At 49.2% G+C, this 21,382-nt stretch overlaps 2 protein-coding genes across 6 annotated transcripts in view; one reads left to right on the top strand and one right to left on the bottom strand.

Moving 5' to 3' along the window:
• Nucleotides 1-10,052, top strand: part of SYTL1 (synaptotagmin like 1) — a 43,208-nt gene extending 33,156 nt beyond the window's left edge. For both annotated transcript variants that reach the window (XM_029619507.1, XM_029619508.1), the window contains exons 13-15: nt 1,151-1,250; nt 6,216-6,421; nt 8,696-10,052. In XM_029619507.1, coding sequence (XP_029475367.1) covers nt 1,151-1,250; nt 6,216-6,421; nt 8,696-8,835 — 446 coding nt within the window. In that variant the 3' untranslated portion in view covers nt 8,836-10,052. The remainder of the gene's footprint in view (nt 1-1,150; nt 1,251-6,215; nt 6,422-8,695) is intronic.
• The window catches only part of MAP3K6 (mitogen-activated protein kinase kinase kinase 6), a 29,324-nt gene continuing 17,318 nt past the window's right edge, over nt 9,377-21,382 (bottom strand). For 2 of the 4 annotated variants that reach the window (XM_029619503.1, XM_029619506.1), the window contains 9 exons: nt 20,726-20,900; nt 19,511-19,682; nt 19,164-19,349; nt 18,473-18,578; nt 17,340-17,580; nt 17,110-17,222; nt 16,686-16,780; nt 14,689-14,765; nt 9,377-13,338 (listed from right to left, as the gene is read on the bottom strand). In XM_029619503.1, the coding sequence (XP_029475363.1) occupies nt 13,275-13,338; nt 14,689-14,765; nt 16,686-16,780; nt 17,110-17,222; nt 17,340-17,580; nt 18,473-18,578; nt 19,164-19,349; nt 19,511-19,682; nt 20,726-20,900 (1,229 nt within the window). In that variant the 3' untranslated portion in view covers nt 9,377-13,274. Of the gene's footprint in view, nt 13,339-14,115; nt 14,186-14,688; nt 14,766-16,685; nt 16,781-17,109; nt 17,223-17,339; nt 17,581-18,472; nt 18,579-19,163; nt 19,350-19,510; nt 19,683-20,725; nt 20,901-21,382 lie in introns of those variants that run through there. The other 2 variants (XM_029619504.1, XM_029619505.1) reach the window with 2 other exon arrangements.

Genomic DNA, 21,382 nt, shown 5'->3' with positions numbered 1-21,382 from the left:
TAGGGAGCACTCCATGAAGTTAGCAAGAAGCACATTTAAAACAAATTGGAGAAATCTGTTTTTCACTCAATGCACAATTAAGCTCTGGAATTTGGTGCCTGAGGATGTGGTTAGGGCAGTTAGTGTAGCTGGGTTTAAAAAAGGTTTGGATAAATTCCTGGAGAAGTCCGTAAACTGCTGTTAATCAATGGGGAATAGCCACTGCTTGTTGCCAGCATCAGTAGCATGGGATCTACTTAGAGTTTGGGTACTTGCCAGGTATTTGTGACCTGGATTGGCCACTTTTGGAGACAGGATACTGGGCTTGATGGTCAGATACTTGGTCTGACCCAGTATGGCAAGCCTTATGTTGTTGTTATGCATACCATGGAGACTCAATATATGTAAATTTATCTCTTGCATATTTATTGTGGATATCGTGAAAACCCAACAGGCTGTGGGGTCTCCAGGCAGGTTTGAGAAGCCCTGATCTAGCCCTCTAAACAGCTGATGCCGGCTTCCTCTTGATAGTTAATGACTGGAAGACTGAGCTAGCTGGGGGTCACGTCTGCAGCACCCAAACACATCAGTGCAGTGCTCCTAAGCCCTTCCTGTTCTCCTTGCTGAGGTCAGACCACACGCCAAGCCTTCCATCCTGTTATCCTTTTCTCATAATAAGAGCCATTTTTCCACAAGTCATTTGTTTTTTTATCCCATCCTGTTGCATTCATCAGTTCATCTTCACTACTCCTCTTTGTTATTCCATTAATTAATTCTTCCATTGGAAAGGATTAGAAATTAGTTTTTGTTTGATCATGCTGGCTAAGGCTGCTTATGTCAAGTGATTGCAGTACTTGAAATGTTTTAAGTAATTGGAGAACAGATTTCTGTAGGAATATGTTTGTGTATGAAAACTCTAAAATCCTAGTAATGTCCTGACTGGCCCTAACCCATTTGTGAAAGCAGTTCATTGGACTATGAAGTATGCTAGTAGTTAAGAGATCAATGCATCCACTCCCCTGCAGAGTGCATAGAGGAGGACCTCAACTGTCATCAATTTGAATGCATAATAAATGCTTAATAATGCTATCCTCATTTGTTGTTGGTGAGTGATTGAGAGACTCTACCTATTCCCACTTCTCTAATGGAGGATTTTCTTCTGTTGCCTCAGGGGTCAGTCTGCCTCCCACTGGCGAGCTCCACATATGGGTGAAAGAAGCTCAGAATCTCCTACCACTCCACACCGGCACCGTTGATGCCTTCGTGAAATGGTAACGCTTGAAAATTGGGTTACGGAGGGCTTTCAAAGGCTGGATCTGTCTTGAGTTCAGACGATCCTAGCGGGGGAAGAGATGCATTCCAGGAAAGGGAGACCCTGTTAGGGTGCTCTGCATTGGGCCTCTAAGAACGTATTAGGATGATCTGCATGGAGGGGCAGTTACAACCCTAAACAGCAGTGGTATGATTGCATCAGGGCCTGCTTGGAAAGGAGATAAGAGAAGGCTGCGAGGTCAGGCAGAAGACATGGATGAGTGGAAGCTGATGTATATGGACTCATCTCAACTGCACAGCCTGGCTGGGGCCATTTTGGTCTTTATCTGCTGTCATTTACGAGGTCTTCTCTCTTCAAAGCATACTGTTACAGATAAAGATCTTTTTTTGAATCTGTGGTCAAAAGTATAAAGGAGCAAAGCAGCTCCAGCAGCCAGAGAGGAGAGTAGGGCACACGCATTCCTCTTCTCATTGCTGGCCTATTTCTCCAGCTGGAGAGGCAGCAGGACAGAATTGGATGAGTTCATGCTCCACCTTCATCAGTTCCTGGAACTGCTCTATCAATGACGGGATAGTCACGGTGCTGCAGCGGGGATGAACGCTGGTTGGAGAAATAGGTCAGCACTGTCAGGAAAACAGGTGGCAGGCTGTTGAAATCCTTCCATGCTTGCTGCACCTTCCAGTGCTTCTCATTCAGTTTAGAACCTGGGGGGAATTCTCTCTTTACCCCTCTCCCCCAGATGTTTCCATTGTCCAGGTAATTTTGGCTTGTGTAATATGAAAAGTTATAAAGAAAGAGTAATAATAAAAGAAACCTTCAAGTTACCAGATAGTTTCCCCAGCTCAGCAGTTCTTCTTAGCGAGGCTTGGAGTCTCCTCAGTCGAGATTAAGCAGCCCCTCCCAGCTCCTTCTGTCCTGTTTGATTTTTCCTTCTGTTTGTTTGCCAAATGACGATGTGGCCTTGTACATACCAGTTCCCTCCATAAGGACTAATGTATTCACATGTGTACCTAATGAGGTTATAAATCCAGTAGGATCTGATGCCTTCATTTACAAAATAAAAATAGCATTTTTTTTTTTTTTTTTTGTAATTATAGTAACACTGGAAACAATGGCAGATAAAGATCAAAATCGTCCATCTAATCTGCCCAGCAAGGTGTTTAGGGTTGTAACTGCCCCTCCGTGCAGGCTGCCCCCTTGTCTTCTCTTTAGGGTTGTAACTGCCCCTCCGTGCAGGCTGCCTCCTTGTCTTCTCTTTAGGGTTGTAACTGCCCCTCCGTGCAGGCTGCCCCCTTGTCTTCTCTTTAGGGTTGTAACTGCCCCTCCGTGCAGGCTGCCCCCTTGTCTTCTCTTTAGGGTTTGTAACTGCCCCTTCGTGCAGGCTGCCCCCTTGTCTTCTCTTTAGGGTTGTAACTGCCCCTCCGTGCAGGCTGCCTCCTTGTCTTCTCTTTAGGGTTGTAACTGCCCCTCCGTGCAGGCTGCCCCCTTGTCTTCTCTTTAGGGTTGTAACTGCCCCTCCGTGCAGGCTGCCCCTTTGTCTTCTCTTTAGGGTTGTAACTGCCCCTTCGTGCAGGCTGCCCCCTTGTCTTCTCTTTAGGGTTGTAACTGCCCCTCCGTGCAGGCTGCCCCCTTGTCTTCTCTTTAGGGTTGTAACTGCCCCTCCGTGCAGGCTGCCCCCTTGTCTTCTCTTTAGGGTTGTAACTGCCCCTCCGTGCAGGCTGCCCCCTTGTCTTCTCTTTAGGGTTGTAACTGCCCCTCCGTGCAGGCTGCCCCCTTGTCTTTGTTGTTGTTTTTTTTTTTGTTTTTTTTTAAGGTAAGATGGAAGGCGCTTTTAACCCTAGACAAGGTGAAAATGGTATTTACATGCGCTGTCCATGAGATTTCTCCTTGAGGTCTGACAGCCACTGGCAACGCATCTGCTTGGCTTTTCAAGGCTGCTCACTGACACGAGGAGGGAGCAGCAGGCATTAGGAACACGGGGATAAAATGCTGCTTCTCCCAGCCATCCGTGAAGCTCTGCGCCAGATGCTGCTGATAATAAAGCGGCAGCTTGACTGCAGGCTTCACACTGATTCTTCATCGCCAACAGGAGGAGCTCCCTGCCTTTTCCCTGTCCCACAACAGTCAGAAGGAGGAAAGAAAACAGAGCCTTTCCTGGGGAGAATTCATTTTATTCTGTCTTCCTCTTTTTGAAGGTGCCTTTACGAACCTGTCCCAGCTTGCCTGTCTGGCAGATGCTCGTGGCCTCCGTGCTTGTTCTAGAAGCCCTCAGCACTTGCTTCTCCTAGCCCTGATCTCTGATGGGTTTCAGTGCTCTTTTCCAGCAGCACTAAGCAGCTGCAGACAGCATTTGTGGGCCGATAAGCTCCTTTTAGCTCACCCAGTTTGCGCAGTCTCATCCTTGCCTTACGGACTCAATACCAACCCTCCTCCTTCCCACCCTCGTTACTCAGGGGGGAATGGCGTGATGTCATGCAGCAGAATCTTCCGTCGCTGCAAAACAAAACCTCAGTCTCTCAGCACCAACATTTTCCCTGTAAAAAAAAACCTATATCTATATATATATATTTGCAGCTCATCTTCAAAATCCTGCTGGAGTCTTCTGCTCTCTCTTTCGCTCTGGCTTGGTTCCTGGCCATTCCATTGCCCCTTTGACTCATGGTGGACCCATCGATCACATGGTCTACGGTTCCTGGAAGACATGTTGATCAGGGGCTGAAAAGAAGTCGATTTTCAGACTGCACGTACTTTCTCTCTGAAATCTTCCATGTGGACAATGCACCAAAGGGCTTTGGCTCCCACTTTCTGTGGGGGTAGGTAGACTTTCTTCGGAAAATCCACAACGAGTAAGCATTTAGCATCGGAGGCACAGAAAGGCTTCTAAATAAAAAGCAGCCGTAGACATGACAATACAACAGGCTCGCGTTTCTCATCAAGGGAATGCCTCCTCTAACTGCGCTTGCACCTCGGCTGAGGCAAGGCGAATGTCAGGCGAGCCGGCTTATGCTTGGGTCTTCCCCAGGGAGAGCGAATCGGCTGCTGCCACCGCTCAGAGGGCTTTCTTCCTCCAAGCAATGCCACACCTGTGAATTAAACGCGTCTGTGGAATTCACAAACGTCCATCACACTTTCTGCTTCTCGATGGAATTAAGAGCCAACATTTTGGCGTGCACTTAGAAGATTGTCACTAAAGTCCTGTACAAGGAGCCTGTGTTAAGCCTCATGCAGCCTCTCTCTCAGTTGCAGATTTAGTGGGGTTAGAGATGCAGAATGCTGGGGCGGAGGAGGCAGCAGGGAGAGTGCGATAGAGAGTAAGGGGGATGCATGGTGGGTGTGCCAGGGTGATGGAGGGGAGGTGGGGTTAAGATCACAAATATTTTGCAGGTATCTGCTAGGAGTGATTCTGTTCAAAATCCTCTCTCCTATCCTCATGCATCCAACAAAAGCTTTCCCTTTTACTCACACCCCTTTCACCCTTATGCCCCCCCAAAGACATTTTGGCCAAACAACAGCTTGGGAAAGTGACCTCTGATCAGGGCTTCCCAAACCTGCCTGGAGACCCTACAGCTAGTTGGGGATTTCAGGATATCTATAGTGAATATTCATGAGGTAAATTTGCATGTACTGGGTTTCCAATGTATGCAAATGATTCTCATGTAGATCTGTTGTGGGGATCTGGAAAACCCTGCTTCAGATCTCAGCAGACAACCAGAAAAGAATGGGTGGGGGGAAGAGGTTGCTGGTTTTACGACCTCTGTGAATCTCTGCTCCCCATGCCTCCTGCTGTCCTTTCTTCACCTCTGGAGAATTTAGGAGGGATTATTGGCTTGTTACTTTTTATGTGTTGAATGGAAAATGAATATCTTAGCAAATGTATATGGTTTTAAAATCCTTCCGTAAATATTACCCCCAAAGATGGAATGCATGCCTGCATCTGTATCCTTCTGCTCAGCTCTAGGTGGCCAGGTGCCACCTCGCTTCGAGGCTTGGTCCTGCTCTGGTCTGGCTTTCAGGTGATCCACAATGAACGTGTGTGACCGTATTTCTCCAATCTTGTTCGCCCTCCGCTGGCTTCCCCCACAGTGGTGGATAAAAGATTCAGACTTATGACCCTGGCACATAAGACTCTGAGCAATGACATCCCTCTTTTGTAAATCAGTCAGAACATTGATCATCGCAGCAAAATTTACTAGATGTACCTTTGCTGAAATGTGTAAAGACTGGCCGAATTCCAGCATCGGATGCATGTGGAAGACGTCCCTCTGCAATTCTGTCTTGGACAAGCTGAGAGCAGAAGCCTGCATTTGCACTTAAGAAAACAATGGAAAGCAGAGCATTTGTGCTCAAACCTTTGGGCAGAGCGAGGGTTAAGGTTTTCTTTTGCAGTAAGATGACTGTTTTGTGCTCAGGCTTTTCTTTTATGGTATTCTGTAGGTTGGGACTGTATTTGTGTTAATCTGATGGTTGTGTCTTTGGCTATGGTGCACATGATTTGTGATTCTCTTATTAATTGGAGATTGTGGTGTCTGATTTAGTGTTTTTTTTTTTTTAGATTATGTATACTGTGCTGTTACACGATGAAAGCTCTAGCTTGTGTGGACTACAATTGTTTTTTTTTTTTTTTTAAATAATTATTTGCATGTGCTGCTTCTCCAACCAATGCAAATATAGCTCATGCATGGTCTTTGTGGATAGCCTGAAAACCCAACCCCCCTAGGTTACACTCCAGGGATTGGGTTGGAAAATGCTACCCTAACCTCTTCCCCTCCTCCCCGCAGTCCAGGCAGGATCCACCATCTCCACACCGTCCCGAACTTGAAATGCTACATTTCTTGAATTGCACTTAGCTGCTTTGTGCTTCTGACCCAGCCTCCTATGCTGGACGTGCGTGGTGGTTGCACATTCTGCAGGCTTTGCAGAATCCCAGGGGGTTAACTGCCTGCCTCTCCCCTCTGCTTTCCAGTTACATTCTTCCAGATGACAGCAAGTCAAGCCGCCAGAAGACCAGAGTGATTAAGAAGAGCTTGAACCCCGTTTTTAACCACACCATGGTGTATGACGGCTTCCGGGCTGAAGACCTGGTGGAGGCGTGCGCAGAACTCACGGTTTGCAACCAGGATACCTTTTCCAACCAGCAGCTGGGGGGTATACGCCTCAGTCTCGCTAAAGGTGAGCGAGGCTACTTCTCTCATAAACCTTCCTTGTTCCCGAACCAGGGCTTGGCTGAGGGCATTTTGCCATCAAGTTCTGGCTTTCTGTATAGATGGTGTGGTCTGGTCCACGTTTCACTGAATGGTTGTCACTTTTTTTATACTACGAATTTATCTTATTGAGAGCAACCCCGGATAAAAGTGAATTTCTTGCACTGCCAAGATCAGGTCGAAGGGCCTTCCGTATTCTGGCTCTGGTTAGCAGGGGAGCAGCAGCACTTATGGGTACCGGAGAGTTGCAGACTTTGAAACCCCGTATGGTTTCAGGCACCTCTCTCTATTATTATACAGCTTATTAGTACGTAGTGGTAGTGAATAATTATCCTTTCCTGGGCTGTCCTGCAAAGCTCGCCAGCTTGAGAGAGCTTGGCAGAGGGATGAGCGCATGAGAAAGATAGGAGAGTTCAATGAGACATGGGCAGGTAAGGGAATCTTTAGGACATCTTAAGTTAGGTGGGCACAGCGTAAAGCTCCAGCCTGGTTTGGGACTGGAATAGTGAGGTCATAGGGCATGACTTGCTTAGATGGCTGAACGTAATTAGCGTGGGCGCTAGTATTCTCTATCCCACTCCCATGCTAGCACACAGGAGGGGATCAGGGATATGTGACTGCGTGCACACTCTACTGGTGTCCCGATGGGATGGAGCAAGCCTGAAATCAGCCAGGCCTAGCCAAAATCTCTTTAAAGCAGCAATTCCGATCCAGGTACAAAATGTGATTCTGTCCTTGGTTCCATCTGGGGCTGTCAGGCTGCCTTCCCTGTCAATTTCAGGCCAGTCTGTTTGTCCTCTCTCCTTCTGCATGCTGGTCACACGTAGGCACTCACCCCCCCATTATGCAGGGAGAGGAAGCTGGTGCTAGGGAAACTTAATCAGGGCCACGGCCTGGTCCTCCCATTAATTCCAGAAGGCTATTGCAGGAGCAGCATTCGGTCCAGGTACGCAATAAACATACGGGTAGGAGGTTGAGATAGCCGCATCTTTTTATGAGAGCAAGGTGAGAATAATTCAGAAATTCTGTACTGTCCAGGCAAACCAGAATAGAATTAAGGAGCATCTGGCACTCAGAAATGATAAGATTACAGAGGCAGAGAGGTAAGAATAGATGTGGTCAGAACTGACTTAAGATGAATCCCTGTGCTATTAAAGAAGGAAGTTTGCATTTCTATAGAACAGCATTATCTCCTCTCTTAGGTCTAAATTGTAGCAATGTTATAGAATAAAATGGACTACTGTAACTCCCTCTTCCTAGGCCTCCCCTACTCCTCCATAAAACCCCTCCAAATGCTGCAGAATGCGGTAGCCAGAACCATGTCCAACGCCCGTAAATACGACCACATCACCCCTATCCTCAAAGACCTTCACTGGCTCCCGATCCCTTCCTGCATCCTCTATAAAACCCTTACCACAATCCACAGAGCCATTTACACTCACAATTCCACCTGGCTTGATGAGCCCTTCCGCCTCACCCGCTCTAACCGCCCCACCAGAGCCTCCAATAACGAGAATGGAGCACGGAGGAGATCGCTCCAGGACCCCCGCTGGACCACCAGGGACTTTTGGCAAGTCTTGGGGGGGGGGGGGGGGGTCAGGAGGGTGGGGGGTTGTAGTTAAAAAAAAAAAAAAAAAAACAAACCCCATCCCAACCCTTTAAATTTAATTAACTTTAATGGGAAACGAATACCATACGTAACTAATGGACGAATCGGGGTCCCCCGAAAACGGATGTAACTGATTTGGTCCCAACGAATACGAATACTGAATCGAACGTATCCGTCCCTGTTGCTCATCCCTAGTTTTTGGATATTAATACATGCACTAGATAAGACTGAAGCTTAGAACAGCTGCTACCATGCCTGAGTGCAGGAGATCGCTCCAGGACCCCCGCTGGACCACCAGGGACTTTTGGCAAGTCTTGGGGGGGGGGGGGGGTCAGGAGGGTGGATGTTTTATTCGTTGGGATACGTTGCATTCGTGAGGATTCGCCATACGTTTCGGAACCCCATGAATACAACAAATAGGGACCTACACGTTGCGGATTGCGCATTCGTTCAAAACGAATGCACATCCCTACCAAAAACTCCACAAAGGACAGGTGAGGAAAGATGGAAAAAGATTTATAGCCACATGAAAAGGACATGTACTTTAAAAGAGAGAAGGCGGGCATGGAAAATGTGATCATAAAGTGAGGGAAGTTATTCAGCCTTGGTTTCAACCTGCTCTGTCTCTCGCAGGGATGAGCTATGGCATGCCCGTCACCTGGATGGACTCCACGGCAGAGGAAAAGCAAGTCTGGGACACTGTCATCCACAAGCCCAATGTATGGGTGGAAGCGTCACTCCCTCTAAGGACCAGTCTGACTCCCAGAACCTAACCCCCTCCATCTGGATGAAACCAGCCCCACTCATGCCCAGGGCCGGTTCTGGCTTTCTTCATGCAGAAGGTGTGGTGATCAGCACACTGCAGCGGGACTTTTGGGGTAAACCTTACCCAGAGAGGCATCAGTGCTCCGAACATTCATAGAGAATTTTATGGCTGCATAAAAATAACAAAACAACTCTTCATCTACTCTTAGCGCAGTGGCCCCTGTACTGTCTAAGCTGAGGAGCCAGCCTGAGCTGTGTTTGGCTCAGGTCATGGGGGGAAGATGTGAAAGGTCAGCAGCTAGCCTTTGGCTTAGAATAACTGCTGTCACCAAAGAGCATGGGCTGTATAGGAGGTCAAGATGGTGGCTGGTGAGGGCCACCATTCCTTATCCAGTCTAGCGCTGCTTGCAAGAAACTGTCCTACACCAGAAACTGGTTAATTTCATCCCTGCCTTCAGCTAGGGGCCATGGTTCCCAGACCAGATTGTGGGGTAGCTCAGGGAGTTTTAACATTCATACCTACCCACATTTTATGACTTCAGTTTATTATTTTTTTTAAAGACTTAGTGTGTGGGTTTAACCAGCAGGCATCCAGTTTTAAAACAGCAGCAAGGAATATTAGGGGTTAAGCACCCATATTTTAAAAGAAAAACGGGTAACCCTGCCTTGTGAAAGCACAGATGCCCCTAGCCCGTGTCCCAGCTCCCCCATCTTCCTCCTGGCAAGCTGTGAAATGGACTGTAATATCCATGCCCACCTGTGGGGCAAGAGGGACAGTGATAATGTAATCATCGGGCTGTCCTGTAAAGAATGAGGACACAGCCTGGCTACCCCCCCAACCCATGCTCACTTCCAAACAGGAAATGAGTGAATCTGCCCACTCCTAATCCTATAGTGAAATCTAAACCTGAAAACAAACAACGTGGGGAAAAAAAAAAATCAAATCAGGCCACCGAAGGAGGAATATTCAGAGAAATGTATAACAGAAACGGAAAAGGTGAAAAGAAATCTGTAAGAAGAAAACTGGGTGTGTTTTACCTTTAAGGATTTGTATCTGTAATGCAGAATTTTAACTTCCTCATCCTGTCATAAACAGGCGGAGCCTGCTGCGTGGAGCTGGAGCTCTAAGATATTTGCACTAGGGGAAAGGTCTAGCCCTGCCACCGCACCCCCATCTGTTTTTTCTCTTCCTCCAATAATAATAATAAAAAATGCTTTGCAGAGATCTCAAGGCTCATTTTGTTCTTTTAAAGACAGCTAAACTCTCACAAATTCCCCTCAAACCTCCTCCGATCGCCTCCAGCCTGTGCAAGGTGGCGAGGACAGCTGCCCACTCCGTCTGCCCTGTTCAGATCCCGTCCTAACTTGGGCACCCTGCCTGTTTCGGTGACTGGGCCAGACGTGGTCATAGGACGATGACGCTCTCTCTCCTGCCCCAGGGGCTGTGAGCGCTGCCCTCCACTGCATCCCCAGCCAATCCAGGTCCCCTCCACGTGGCAGTGCTGTGCTTGATCACTGAGCCATCAGGCCGGACCGGGCTCTGCTGTCAAAGCGCATATTACTTTATGACCGAGTGGATTTACACCTTTCATCCAAAAGCAAACCAAGCCCAGGGACCTGGAAAGTCAATCCCCGAGGAAGCAAAGCAAATGAAATTAAAAACAAACAAACAAAAACCAAAACTCTAGTGTTTCAGCTCCTGCTTGTCACCCATGGAAGCCCAATTCTGCTGTTATGACAGAAAGTTAGAAGGATATTTAGCAATTCCCTCTTTCCTTCCGAAGCCTCACAGCCTTTGTCCTTTTCTGGGCAGAAGGATCCAGCCTTAGAGCGACCACTGTAGCAATTGGTGCATTATTAACTCCACATAACTCCAGGCTGGGAGTGGCACTGAGCCGGCACAAGCCCAGCTGGAAACGAGGGTCTCAGTGCAGAGGCGCAGGATCCGACGGAAATCAGCTCACAGGTGGCTCCCTCCAGCGCCAGATTCAGGCCCCATTGGCTGTACTGCTGTTGCCACTTCTGCGGGCCCTTCAAGGCACTTTTTCACTCCATCATCCCATCTCAAGCCATAACCCCTCCAAACGTCTCACTCTTCCCCTTCTCTTCAGTTGCTGCTCTCTGACATGGGGGTTATCTTTTCTCCCACCTACCTCGCCCGGAGGCTGTGGTGGTGGTGGTGTTGGATTGCTGCTGTCCCCCTCCTGCAGCTTTCAACCCCTTCTCCCACCTCAATCCCGCTCTTATTCTTCCTTTGAAGCCCATTCCATCCGCCTATTCACTCCACTACCCCTCCAGGTACCTGTCATCTATCGACCCCTTGATAAATCTCCCTCCTCCTTTCTCATTGACTTTGCTTCCTGGCTTTCCTTCTTCATTGACCCTCAAAACTCCTTTCTTTAACCTCTTCATTTGATTTCCAACTCTGCTCTACCATCCCTATTCACCAGCATGGCCCCTGCCTTGATCTTGTCTTTGCTTCCAACTGCTAGCTCGCAGACTTCACCACCTCATTTCTTCCAATCTCGGACCATCATCTGATAACTTTCACATTAACTGTTGATCACCACCTACTCATTGATACTCTGTCCTTGCTTGGAGTTCGGGACTCTGCCCATCTTGATTCTCTTCTTACCTCTCCCATCGCACTTTTAGCATTTCCTCTAGTGGTTCCTCTTCTACTGCCATTCCACTATCAATTGGTGAGTCTCAGGGCTCTGTTCTGGGCCCTCTTCTCACTACTTACCTTGGTGCTCTGATGTCCTCTCATGGCTTTCAATAACATTTTTATGCTGATGACTTTCAGCTCTATCTATGTACACCAGAAACTTCACCAGAAATCCAGTCTCAGCTCTTGGCCTGCCCTGTCTGACAGTGCTGCCTGGATGGCCTGCCACCACCTTAAACTCAACATGGCCAAGACGGAGCTCCTCCTCTTTCCCCACCTCTCCTCCTTTCTCTGTTTCTGTGGATAACACGGTCATCAACCCGGTCCCATCAGCTCGTAACCTTGGCCTCCTCTCTCTCCTTCTCTAAGCATATCCAGAACACTGATAAAACATGTTTCTTTCTTTATAACATTGCCAAAATCCATCCTTTCAGAACACATGACCAGAACCCTTATCCACTCTCTCTTCTCCTCCTGCTTAGACTATTGCAACCTGCTCCTCACTTCTCCCCCTGCAAGCCACCTCTCTCCACTGCAATCTGTCCTAAATTCAGCTGCGTGACTTATCTTTCACCAAAGTTGCTATGCACCCATAACCCCTCTTCTCAATTCACTGCATTGACTCCCTATCTGCACCCGCATACAATTCAAGCTCCTCTTTCTCACCTTCACACTGCAGCACCTCACTACCTCTCCTCTCTTATCTCTCTCTACACCCCTCCTCGTGCACGCCACTCATGGGATAAGCCACTCCTATCCCTGCCCTTCTCCTCTACTGCCAATTCCTGACTCCGTGCTTTCCACTGGGCTGCGCTGTGTGCTTGGAATAGTCTTCCTGAACTGGTGTGTCATGCTCTCTCTCTTGCCGTGTTTAAAATCCCATCTAAAGACCCACCTTTCTGAAACGGCTTTTAAATCTTATGGCTGATTGGCTGCTTTTAGTCTTGACTAACTTTCTTTTCTTTTAAGCGACTCTTGGGCTATATGTTTGTCTTATTATAGTGTAAGCTCTACTGAGCAGGGACTTTCTGTATATTTGTTCATGGCTGCGTATGGCCTGTACCGCTATAGAAATGTTAAGCAGTAGTAGTGATGGAATGCGCAGTGTTGCTGACTATCGGTCCATTTGCTACATGGAAAACTTTTATTTCAAAAGTCGTGTTAGTAAGGGAACTGCCTAAGCCTAACTTTATTAAAATTTATTAAAAATAAAAGTTAGAAGCTTACGTATTCAAAATATATATTTCTGGAAAAAAATTTAAACACTGAAATAATCTGGGACAGTGATAGCAAAACAGAATTATAGGCCAGGCCCTATCTGAGCCGAGGATCTAATAATCTGGATTAGGACTCTCCAATCCACCACCCGTATCCCAATCCATTTGTCTCTTAATGCAATAGCAGCTTTATAATCACTGAACTCCACAGTGCAACACAGGCTCAGTCACAGGCTGCAAAGTCTTGGGCAGCTACTGAAAGTCCAGAGCTCCAGTCTATTTAGCACTGAATGTTCATAGAAGAGGCTCGACTTTCCCACTAAAATTCCTGAAAACCACCAGCACAGATTGGGCAGCCCTTGGAGTGTATGCAGAGTTCGGGGAGGACTGTACTGTGGCCTGTGTCTGAGCGAGCTGCAGCCCACCTCATCGTCAGAGGAGGGAAATGGTACAGGATGCGGCGTCTCTATTGCTCAGACACAGCACCGGAAACAGAGGCTTTTCTTTCTCCATCCGTACCACACTATTGTCCCAGGGCTCCTCGCGCTGCTTCAGGCCGCTGTCACCTGCTCTGGCATTTCCGATGCTCGAGAATCGCTTGCCAAATCCTGCAAACCATCCCACCCCTACAGGGAGAGAGAGAATATTTTACAGTGGCTGCTAAATGTTTACTAAAGCTGAAAAAACAAGTCTAAGACAGAGAATGGAGGCTGTCAGGTTAATTTTAGTGGAAAAATGTACAGCTTTTGGTTCTAACTGGACACTCATCAATGCCAACCTAGAACCTTTTGGAACTACAGCAGAGGTTCCCAGTTCTGTCCGAGGGGACCCCCAGCCGGTAGGATTTTCAGGATATTTGCAATGAAAGGCACAAGATACATTTGCATGCAATAGAGGCACTAAAAGTAAATCCCTCTCGTGCAGATCCTGAAAATCTGACCAAAGTGGGAACCTCTGAACTATAGCCAATGAATTCGTTTTCCACACAGTGATAGGTGGAGGCTGCTACTAGCTCTGACCCAGTATTTTTTATTTTTTTTTTTAGAAAAAAACCCCCAGATTTTTTACCTAATCAGCATTGATAATTTTACCTTCAGCAACAGAGCTGTCTTCCCCAGCAAAATAATAAAAAAACCAACAAAAAACAGCAGCATTTTGCTGGAAATGACTTAGGTTAGAACTACCCTATTGCTGGAAGTCAAGCAAGTGCTCCTCACGAGTCACATTGGAGCTACCCTTAAATAACCACTGTGGCTTTAATGACCAAAAATCAAACAGCTGGAAAAAGAAGAGAAATCAATCTTAATGTCCCATAGAATTATCAGTAAATATCCCATTAAAGATCTCCTGCAAGAGCCCTTAAACAAGGAGGAGTCCAGGCTGAGCCCAGCGGCCCTGCTCACCTGAGCGGGAGGCTCCTTTCTAAGGCAGTGAATGGAGAGCAAGGAGGCAAAAGGCTCTTAGCACAGAGATCTAAAAATACAAAAAGAAAACCGAAAAGAAAAATCCAGGGTTTAAAACCAAAAGAGGCGAAAGAGAAAGCAGGGGTTAAAGCGACAGAGTCTGGAGGCACAGCCAAGGAGCGGGCAGGAATTCAGAGGGACGAACAGAGAAATGCAGCCCAAAAGGGGCAAGATGGCGTCGTCCCGGGCAGCAAGGCAAGGAGGCGGTTACAGCCACACTTTGGTGCAACGGCAGCGCGGGAAGAGAGATTCAGCTATCATGAACGCCTCGGCTGAGAAACTGCAGGCACTAGAGCGGGCTCCACGTAAAATGTGGCCACGGGGCACCCATCGCCCCAGGAGACAAAAACGCTCCCTTCCACCCAGGGGGCAGCAGACCTCGATCCTGGCTGAGGCCCGGCTACAGCGAGGGTCACTTCTAGAAGGGATTTTATTTTGCAATATAAGCCAGCCGCCCGATTCCCAAACTGGAAAGCCGATGGCCACGGGGGGAGGGGGCACTGCAGACATTACCTGATACCTGCATACTTCAGGTCACCGCGGGTCACACAGGTGAGGAGGTCCTGCAAGGTGAAGCCATGACTGAGCAGCTGCAAGAGAGATCAGGGAGAGAGTCACAAGGCCTGCCCCGGGAGCAGAAAACACAGAACACAGGCTTGGGCTCCAGGTTCTCTGCATTTATTTATTTAAAAAAGTGTTTAAATACCGCGAATCGGGCAGGTAACTGACCATCCAGGAGGTGTACAATCATACAACCAGAATTAAAACAACAGTACAAGCAAAATCTCAATATACATTACTTTTACATTTACTGAATACAATATCTGTAGAGGGTGAAAAACTAATATTGTTCTTGCAATCATAAGGGTAATTAACTGATTTTATAAGCAACGGAAAATAGGTAAGTTTTTAAGGATTTTTAAAATTCTTTTGTGTTTGCTGTTAGTTGTATTTCTTCTGGGATTGAGTTCCTGGTGTACTGGCACAAGCCCTGCTTAATCTCTGCTCCCCTCCCTCACCTCAAAGGTCCCCAATGTGTCCACCCCAAGCCCTTCTGAATTCGCTTCCATGCTGATTCCAGACATTCGTGACCCCTCTTCAGTGATGGAGCTCCTCCGGCACTGGCCTCCTCTAGCTTCGTACGGGGCTTCTTGTGCTGTTGAAAACGATCCTTACAACTATGGATTTTCGTGCCGCCTTTCCTGATGGTGCTCCAGGCAGTTTACAGCATTGTTAGAATTCAGGCACAATCAGCCCCTTCCCCAAAGAGCTTATAATCTAAGTGGGTATCAGAGGCAACAGGAAAGAAAGGCAGTAGGGAGAGGTGGGATTTGAACTCGGGCTTGGCTGATTCTCAGCACCTTCCTCTAAGCACCAGGCTACTCCTCCTCATACGCTGACTAAGACAGACAGGAATTGCAGAAAATACATTTTCATTGTAGTTATTTTGTTTTAAATGTAAATGAGTCATTTTACATTTGAATGTATATAATTTTAGGTTTGTATATAAATGTTTTGTTTTTATCGTAAACCACCATGACTGATTGTTAACGTCAGAATGATGGTATATAAATAGCTAAATATATTCCCCCATGCACAGTAAAGGTTTTGGGATGAGGAAGAGATGCCAGTGATACACGCTGCAAGAGAGGAAAAAAAAAATATCCACAGGGCACAGGTTTTTAGCGAGAAGACAAAGTGCCAGACCAATGGCAAAGCAGCTTCACGTGCACGCGATAGCAACGCAGTGATGTTCTGCTCCTTGCCGAAAAGCCGTGGATTTTATACAACAAAACCAATGCTTGGCAGACGATGGCTCGGCTGAGAATTTTTGGTAATGCCGTCTTGTGCCCGGCGCGTTTACGTGGCAGCCTCTCATCCTGGATCTCTCGTCTCCCTCAATGCAGTTAGGAGGATGTGCGTTTTGCTTTGGTTTTTTTTGACAAGGTGGGGGCTTTTAGCTGCATTCAGGGGAGGGAATTCCTGGGGCTTGCGTTTTGGGCAGGATGAGAAAATAAAATGTAAATGGACTGTAATGTTCCTTGCTAAACCAATCCAGGAAAAAAAAAAAAAAGAGCTGGTGTGAAAGGCTGCAGGTAGTTTGCACCCGTGGCAGCTTTCCGAAGGATAAATTACCCGTGGACTTCCCCTCTGAAATCTGCTACAAACTCCACAGCTAAAGAAAAGTTCCTGTGGGCTTCGGCCCGGAGTGGGCAGAGTAAAATCTTCACCCTCAGTGGTTATCTGGATGAGCTGATGAAGGATTAACATTTTGTAATGCTCCTCGTGGCCTTTCTTCCGTAGGCAATCGACTTTTCTTATGGCCTAACACCTGCATAGCTCAAAGCGAAGTTTACCTCTTACAGAGCTTTCTGACACAGGGCAAGGGAGATGAGGAACGCATGGCCGAGGCCCTAAGAGACACCTCTGGCAGAACATAAAACGCCACCTTTGAAGATCCCACAATGTGGGTGCTGGGCTGAGGGGGGAAGAGCAGGCGGTTCCCTTACCGTATTTACTGTGCTCTCATTCACCCCTCGACTCCGTAGCCACTGAACAAGTGTGGGGTCCGCAACATCTGCCTGGCCGCTCCTCCGCTGAAGATCTACTCGGCCCAAGAGAGAGCGAGATTACTTTTGGAGCACAAGTCGAGACACGGCCAGCAGCTAAGCCCACCAGTGGGAAATAAGAGCAAAATGAGTGTCTCGGACAAAAAAAAGAGACAGGTGGGCGTCTTCATACACTGGAACTAGGTGAGAATGCATGGCACAGCCACGTGGTGCACCGTATGCACCGAGAGAAGCGACTAAGATACCCCAAAACACACTGCCTCCAAGAAATCCTAAAGTTCAGACCGGCTCCTCTGCTGGGCTTTCAGAAGGGGCAGAGCTCTCTTCCACCCCGGGGATAACCCCTTCTCCTGAAGTGGCTCACCTGTCAGCACGGTGTCACCTCGGAGCTCCAGCACCTCCTGCCGGGCCCGGTGCAGGGACTTCACCAACAGCTCCTGATGCCTTCTCTCCTTCTCCAGCAGTTCTGCCAGCAACCTGCAAGCAAGGACATGGGGAAAAAAAACTCAATCCGCACCCTTCCTGCAGGAAGAGGCCTCGAGCGTGCAACGGCTGGCACCAACGCTCCGGCGCAGCCCGTCGCCCCCCCCCTACCTGCTGCTTTCCGCTCGGAGCTGGCTGAGCTGCGCCAGGAGTGGTGAAGAGACTGGAAGATTCTGGGATACGGCCCGAGCCGGCGGGGGCACACCAGGACTCGGGAGCTGGGGGCTGAGGACAGCGGGCGCAGGCTGACTCTCCTGGCTGGGTGGCACCGGGAGCTGGGGGTCTTCCTCCTCTTCTCCCTCACTTTGCTCTTCTTCGTGGTCCTGTGAGGTCTGCAGCTGCATCTTCAGTTCTGGAAGATAAGAGGGGACTTGGCTTTAAAATGTGCTCCAGGCAATTGGGCAACTCGCGGGGCTCAGATATCAGTCACTTGGGCCACCGGACTGCAAACGAGGACTGCACGAGTGTTCGAACGGTGTCATAACCCACTTCGCGCAGCAGTGGCCACGTCGCAGAGTCCCTGCCCCTTTCGGTGGAGACACGGTGTCGGCGGCAGAAGCCACACAAAGACGCCAGTCCCATGGCAGCCGATGCATTTCACAATGTTTAAATATGAGGGGGGAAAAAAGAAGTTTACATATGAAAAGCTGGGAAAATTATTGTACTATGCCAGATATAGCAGCTGACTATAGCCACCGAGCTGCACTGCATTTAAGCTCCAAGCGACTTCCTGAATGGCCCACACTACGGCCATTCATGAGGTGGGAGTTGGGTCGGGGGAGTAAGCTATGTGCATTACAGAGTTTAAGTATTAGTTCGGGGTTTCCCCTGCCAAACCCCCACTGGCAGATATAGCAGGGAGGCAAGGTACACGGCTACTCTGGTTACCCGCGTCAGCGAGTTCTTTCAAAAGGGAAATGTAACGCTCCTACGGATACCCAAGCACTCGTGTGGCTTTGCCATGAGGTGGTTTAGTGACCACCTCCTAAGTCACTGGGATCCTCGCAAAACACTGGAGGGCGTCCTGCATCGCACACAGCGAAAGGCTGCAGGTTTATCCCAGTGCCTCAGGGAGCCGCTGGACGAGCGCAGCGAGAAGATCGCCTTTACGGATACAGGACGTTTATCCCCCAGGCTGCAGCAAGTCCGGGAAGACAACAGGAGAGGGGGAAATTCTGAATAAGAAGGGGTGGAGGGGTGGGGGTAAGCAGGAGCCTACGCAAGCAGCGCCCCCAGCAGCGCACCTGTGACGAGGACGGTAAGGGTGCTCTGCACAGCCTGGCAGATCAGGTTATCCAGGGCAAATATCCAGTGAGGCTTGATCTGGTGCTGCCGGAGGACGCGCTTCACCTGGAAGGAGGAAGCAGGTGTACGGTGAGAGGGGGTGCGACTGCGGGAAGAGGCCAGGCTGCCGAGAAGGACAGCCACGAGGCGCCGCACCCCGTCTCATGGGGGACACATGGCACAGCGCTTCAGGATTTGACATGACGACACCGTAAATCTGGCACGGATGCCCGTCGCCTATCTCCCATGAAACTGGCAGAGGGGGCCGACTTGGAATTTAGGACGGCCGGCTTCCGCGAGTGCTTCAGTAGCCACGGACTCTGCCCTTCCCCACCCCTTTCACCTGTCAAAAAAAAAAAAAAAAAGGGGGGGGGGTTGCTTTATTGTGCAAACTTTTACCCAGATAAAAGAGCCTGCAAAATTTGCACTCCCCGTGGAGAAAAGCAGCCCATTCAGCTTTAACCAGGATCATCGTCTTTCTCACAAACAAAAACACAGGTGTTCACCGTCTTGACCAATTCAAAAAGCCTCTGACGGAGCCAGAAAGCCACAGGGAAAAATCCTCTTCCACTGGGGTTAGTGGAGGAACCTCCTAATGCAGGGGTGGGAGCGATGGGATAAACGTGAGCCCCTTCCCTGCCGAGTACTCACAGCCTCCTGGAAGCCGAAGAGGGGCACCTGCACCCTGGCAAGCGTCAGCCCCTCGCCATGCAGCCGGGCTCGGAGGCCCAGCAAGTTCAGGCCCAGCTGCTTGCGGTCGGGTAGTCGGATGTAGCTCTTCAGGCAGGACACCAGCTGGGTCAGGTGAACCGATGTCAGCTTGCCTTCCTCGGGACTCTGCGGGGACGGAAACACACACACACACAAGGAAAGAGAAAAAGAAGAGAGGGAGGATGGAGGGAAGGAGAAAGGAAATGGGTAGCTGCTTTACTGAATGTCGTCTCTCCCTTCTCCCCTCCCCCCCCCAGCAGCCCAGGGCAGGTCAGCATCCCACAGACCTGGCTTTGCGACTCCAGCAAGCTGGCGACGATGGCGGCCATGTCCTCCGTGAGGATCTGATGCAGCGCGGCCCGGCGCTCGCTGTCCTTCCTCAGCAGGAACGTGGCACCGCTCTCCTCCGGTGGGGAGGAAGAGGAGGCCGTGAGACCCGAGCCGACCGTCCCCGCAGCCCTGTGTGAAGGGAAGGGCCGGCGAAATCCAGCCAAGAGAGACAAAAAGACGATGACCGAGTGCGCGCAGGTCCAGCGTTAGGAGGGGAATTTTTTTTTAAATAGATTTTTAAACCTGATTTTCACATTTCTGCAGGGCTGAGGCCTCCTGGTTTGCGCTTTAGGCGTTCGCCATTTAATTCTCATCACTTGTCCCACAGAACTAAAACCTCAGAATGCAAAGAATTCCTAATTCTCGGCAGAGATCCCTGGCCAGGCAATTTCATTTTCAGACAGCCATGCCCAAAGTTCATTACCACATTTTGCCGGATGTCCCACCCTTCACCTTCCACAGCGCAGGGACGCCACGTTCCCGGGTGGGGGGGTGGGAATAACGCTCACAGTTTCCATTATCTACTCTGCACACGTTAGCAGAAAAGGGAGCTGCAAACATCCGAGGATGCCTTGCACCCGCAGCGATCCCCGTGTGTTTTCACTGCGAGACCCGCCAGAAAGGCTGCAGCTTAAAAATCTGCCAGAGGAGAGCCTGAATAATCCTTCCTACAGGAAACGGCCTTCATCTGCTAAGTCTCTGTGTCTGTTAAGCTGAGTTGGAGGGGGGAGGGTCAAGGACAAGAAGCACCGGAGAGGACAGGAAAGGAGCAAGAGGAAGGCATTCAAAGCCTGAAGCGGCAGCAAGAAATAGACATTTCCACCTGCCTTCTCCCTGCTGGCCACCTGGGGGCAGCACCTGCTTTATCCATCACTACAACTGCCTTCCATTTCAAGAAAGCAGGAGGTTAAGCCCTGTCTGCTGGACCTCAGCCTGCAGCTCAGCACTGGTCAAAGGTCCCACTCCATAGCCTCAGCCGTGCTCTGCAGTGTGATCCACCAGCACCTACCTCCTGCAGCTGCAGAGCGAGGCCACCTGACCCAATGCACCTTTTGGACTTTCAGTTTCCGTCAAGAAAAGGAGAAAGCTACACCTCCCTACATGCAATGGGGTAAAAGTGGGAGAGGATTAGCCTGGGGGAGATAGCATCCCCTCCCCCCCTGCACCCCTACCTCAGCAGGCTGTCTCTCAGGTCGGCGAAGGGCGGGCAGGAGCTCTCAGCGTCCTGGGCAAGGGCAGAACTGCTGCGGTTGGCTTTCAGGGATGAGGTCTCCTTCTGCCTCTCAGTGACGCTGCTGCTCTCTGTGCTTATGCAAAGCGGGACCGACAGACTCCGCTGGTAATCCCCTACAAGCAGAAAGGCACGGTCAGTGTATTGGAAACCCATCCCAGGGGCCACGAAACAAAACGTGCACATTTGCACAGAGCTGTAAAAATGCTATTATAGATTTTACAGTTTGCATTTTAATTGTCGAGGATATGCATTTACTTACAGTTGGAACGTGCCTGAAGCATTTGTTTAGAGAAGAGAAGCATAAAATTTAACTAAATAAATAAAATTGTGATTTGATTTTGGGTTTGTGTGCATCAGCTGTGAGGGGGCCTACTGAACAGTCAGAGCCCAAACTAGAGCTGGAAAGATGGAGGGGGAAAAACAACAGAAGGCTTGAACTATTGACAGCTACAGTTTGGAAGCCGGTCGTGCCATGAGCAGGGGGCTCTATCACCCCCGTAACTGCCCCACGACCTGGCTGAATGCCCTCCCCTGTAAGCACAGCGACAAAGCCCTTTCCTGCAGGGCCCATGGCTCTCAGAGGGACCCCGGCACG

The sequence above is a fragment of the Rhinatrema bivittatum genome, chromosome 11, assembly GCF_901001135.1.
Source record: "Rhinatrema bivittatum chromosome 11, aRhiBiv1.1, whole genome shotgun sequence".
Classification (NCBI taxonomy): domain Eukaryota; kingdom Metazoa; phylum Chordata; class Amphibia; order Gymnophiona; family Rhinatrematidae; genus Rhinatrema; species Rhinatrema bivittatum.
The sequence above is the reverse complement of the archived record's forward strand: the minus strand, read 5'-3'. Positions and strand labels throughout refer to the sequence as shown.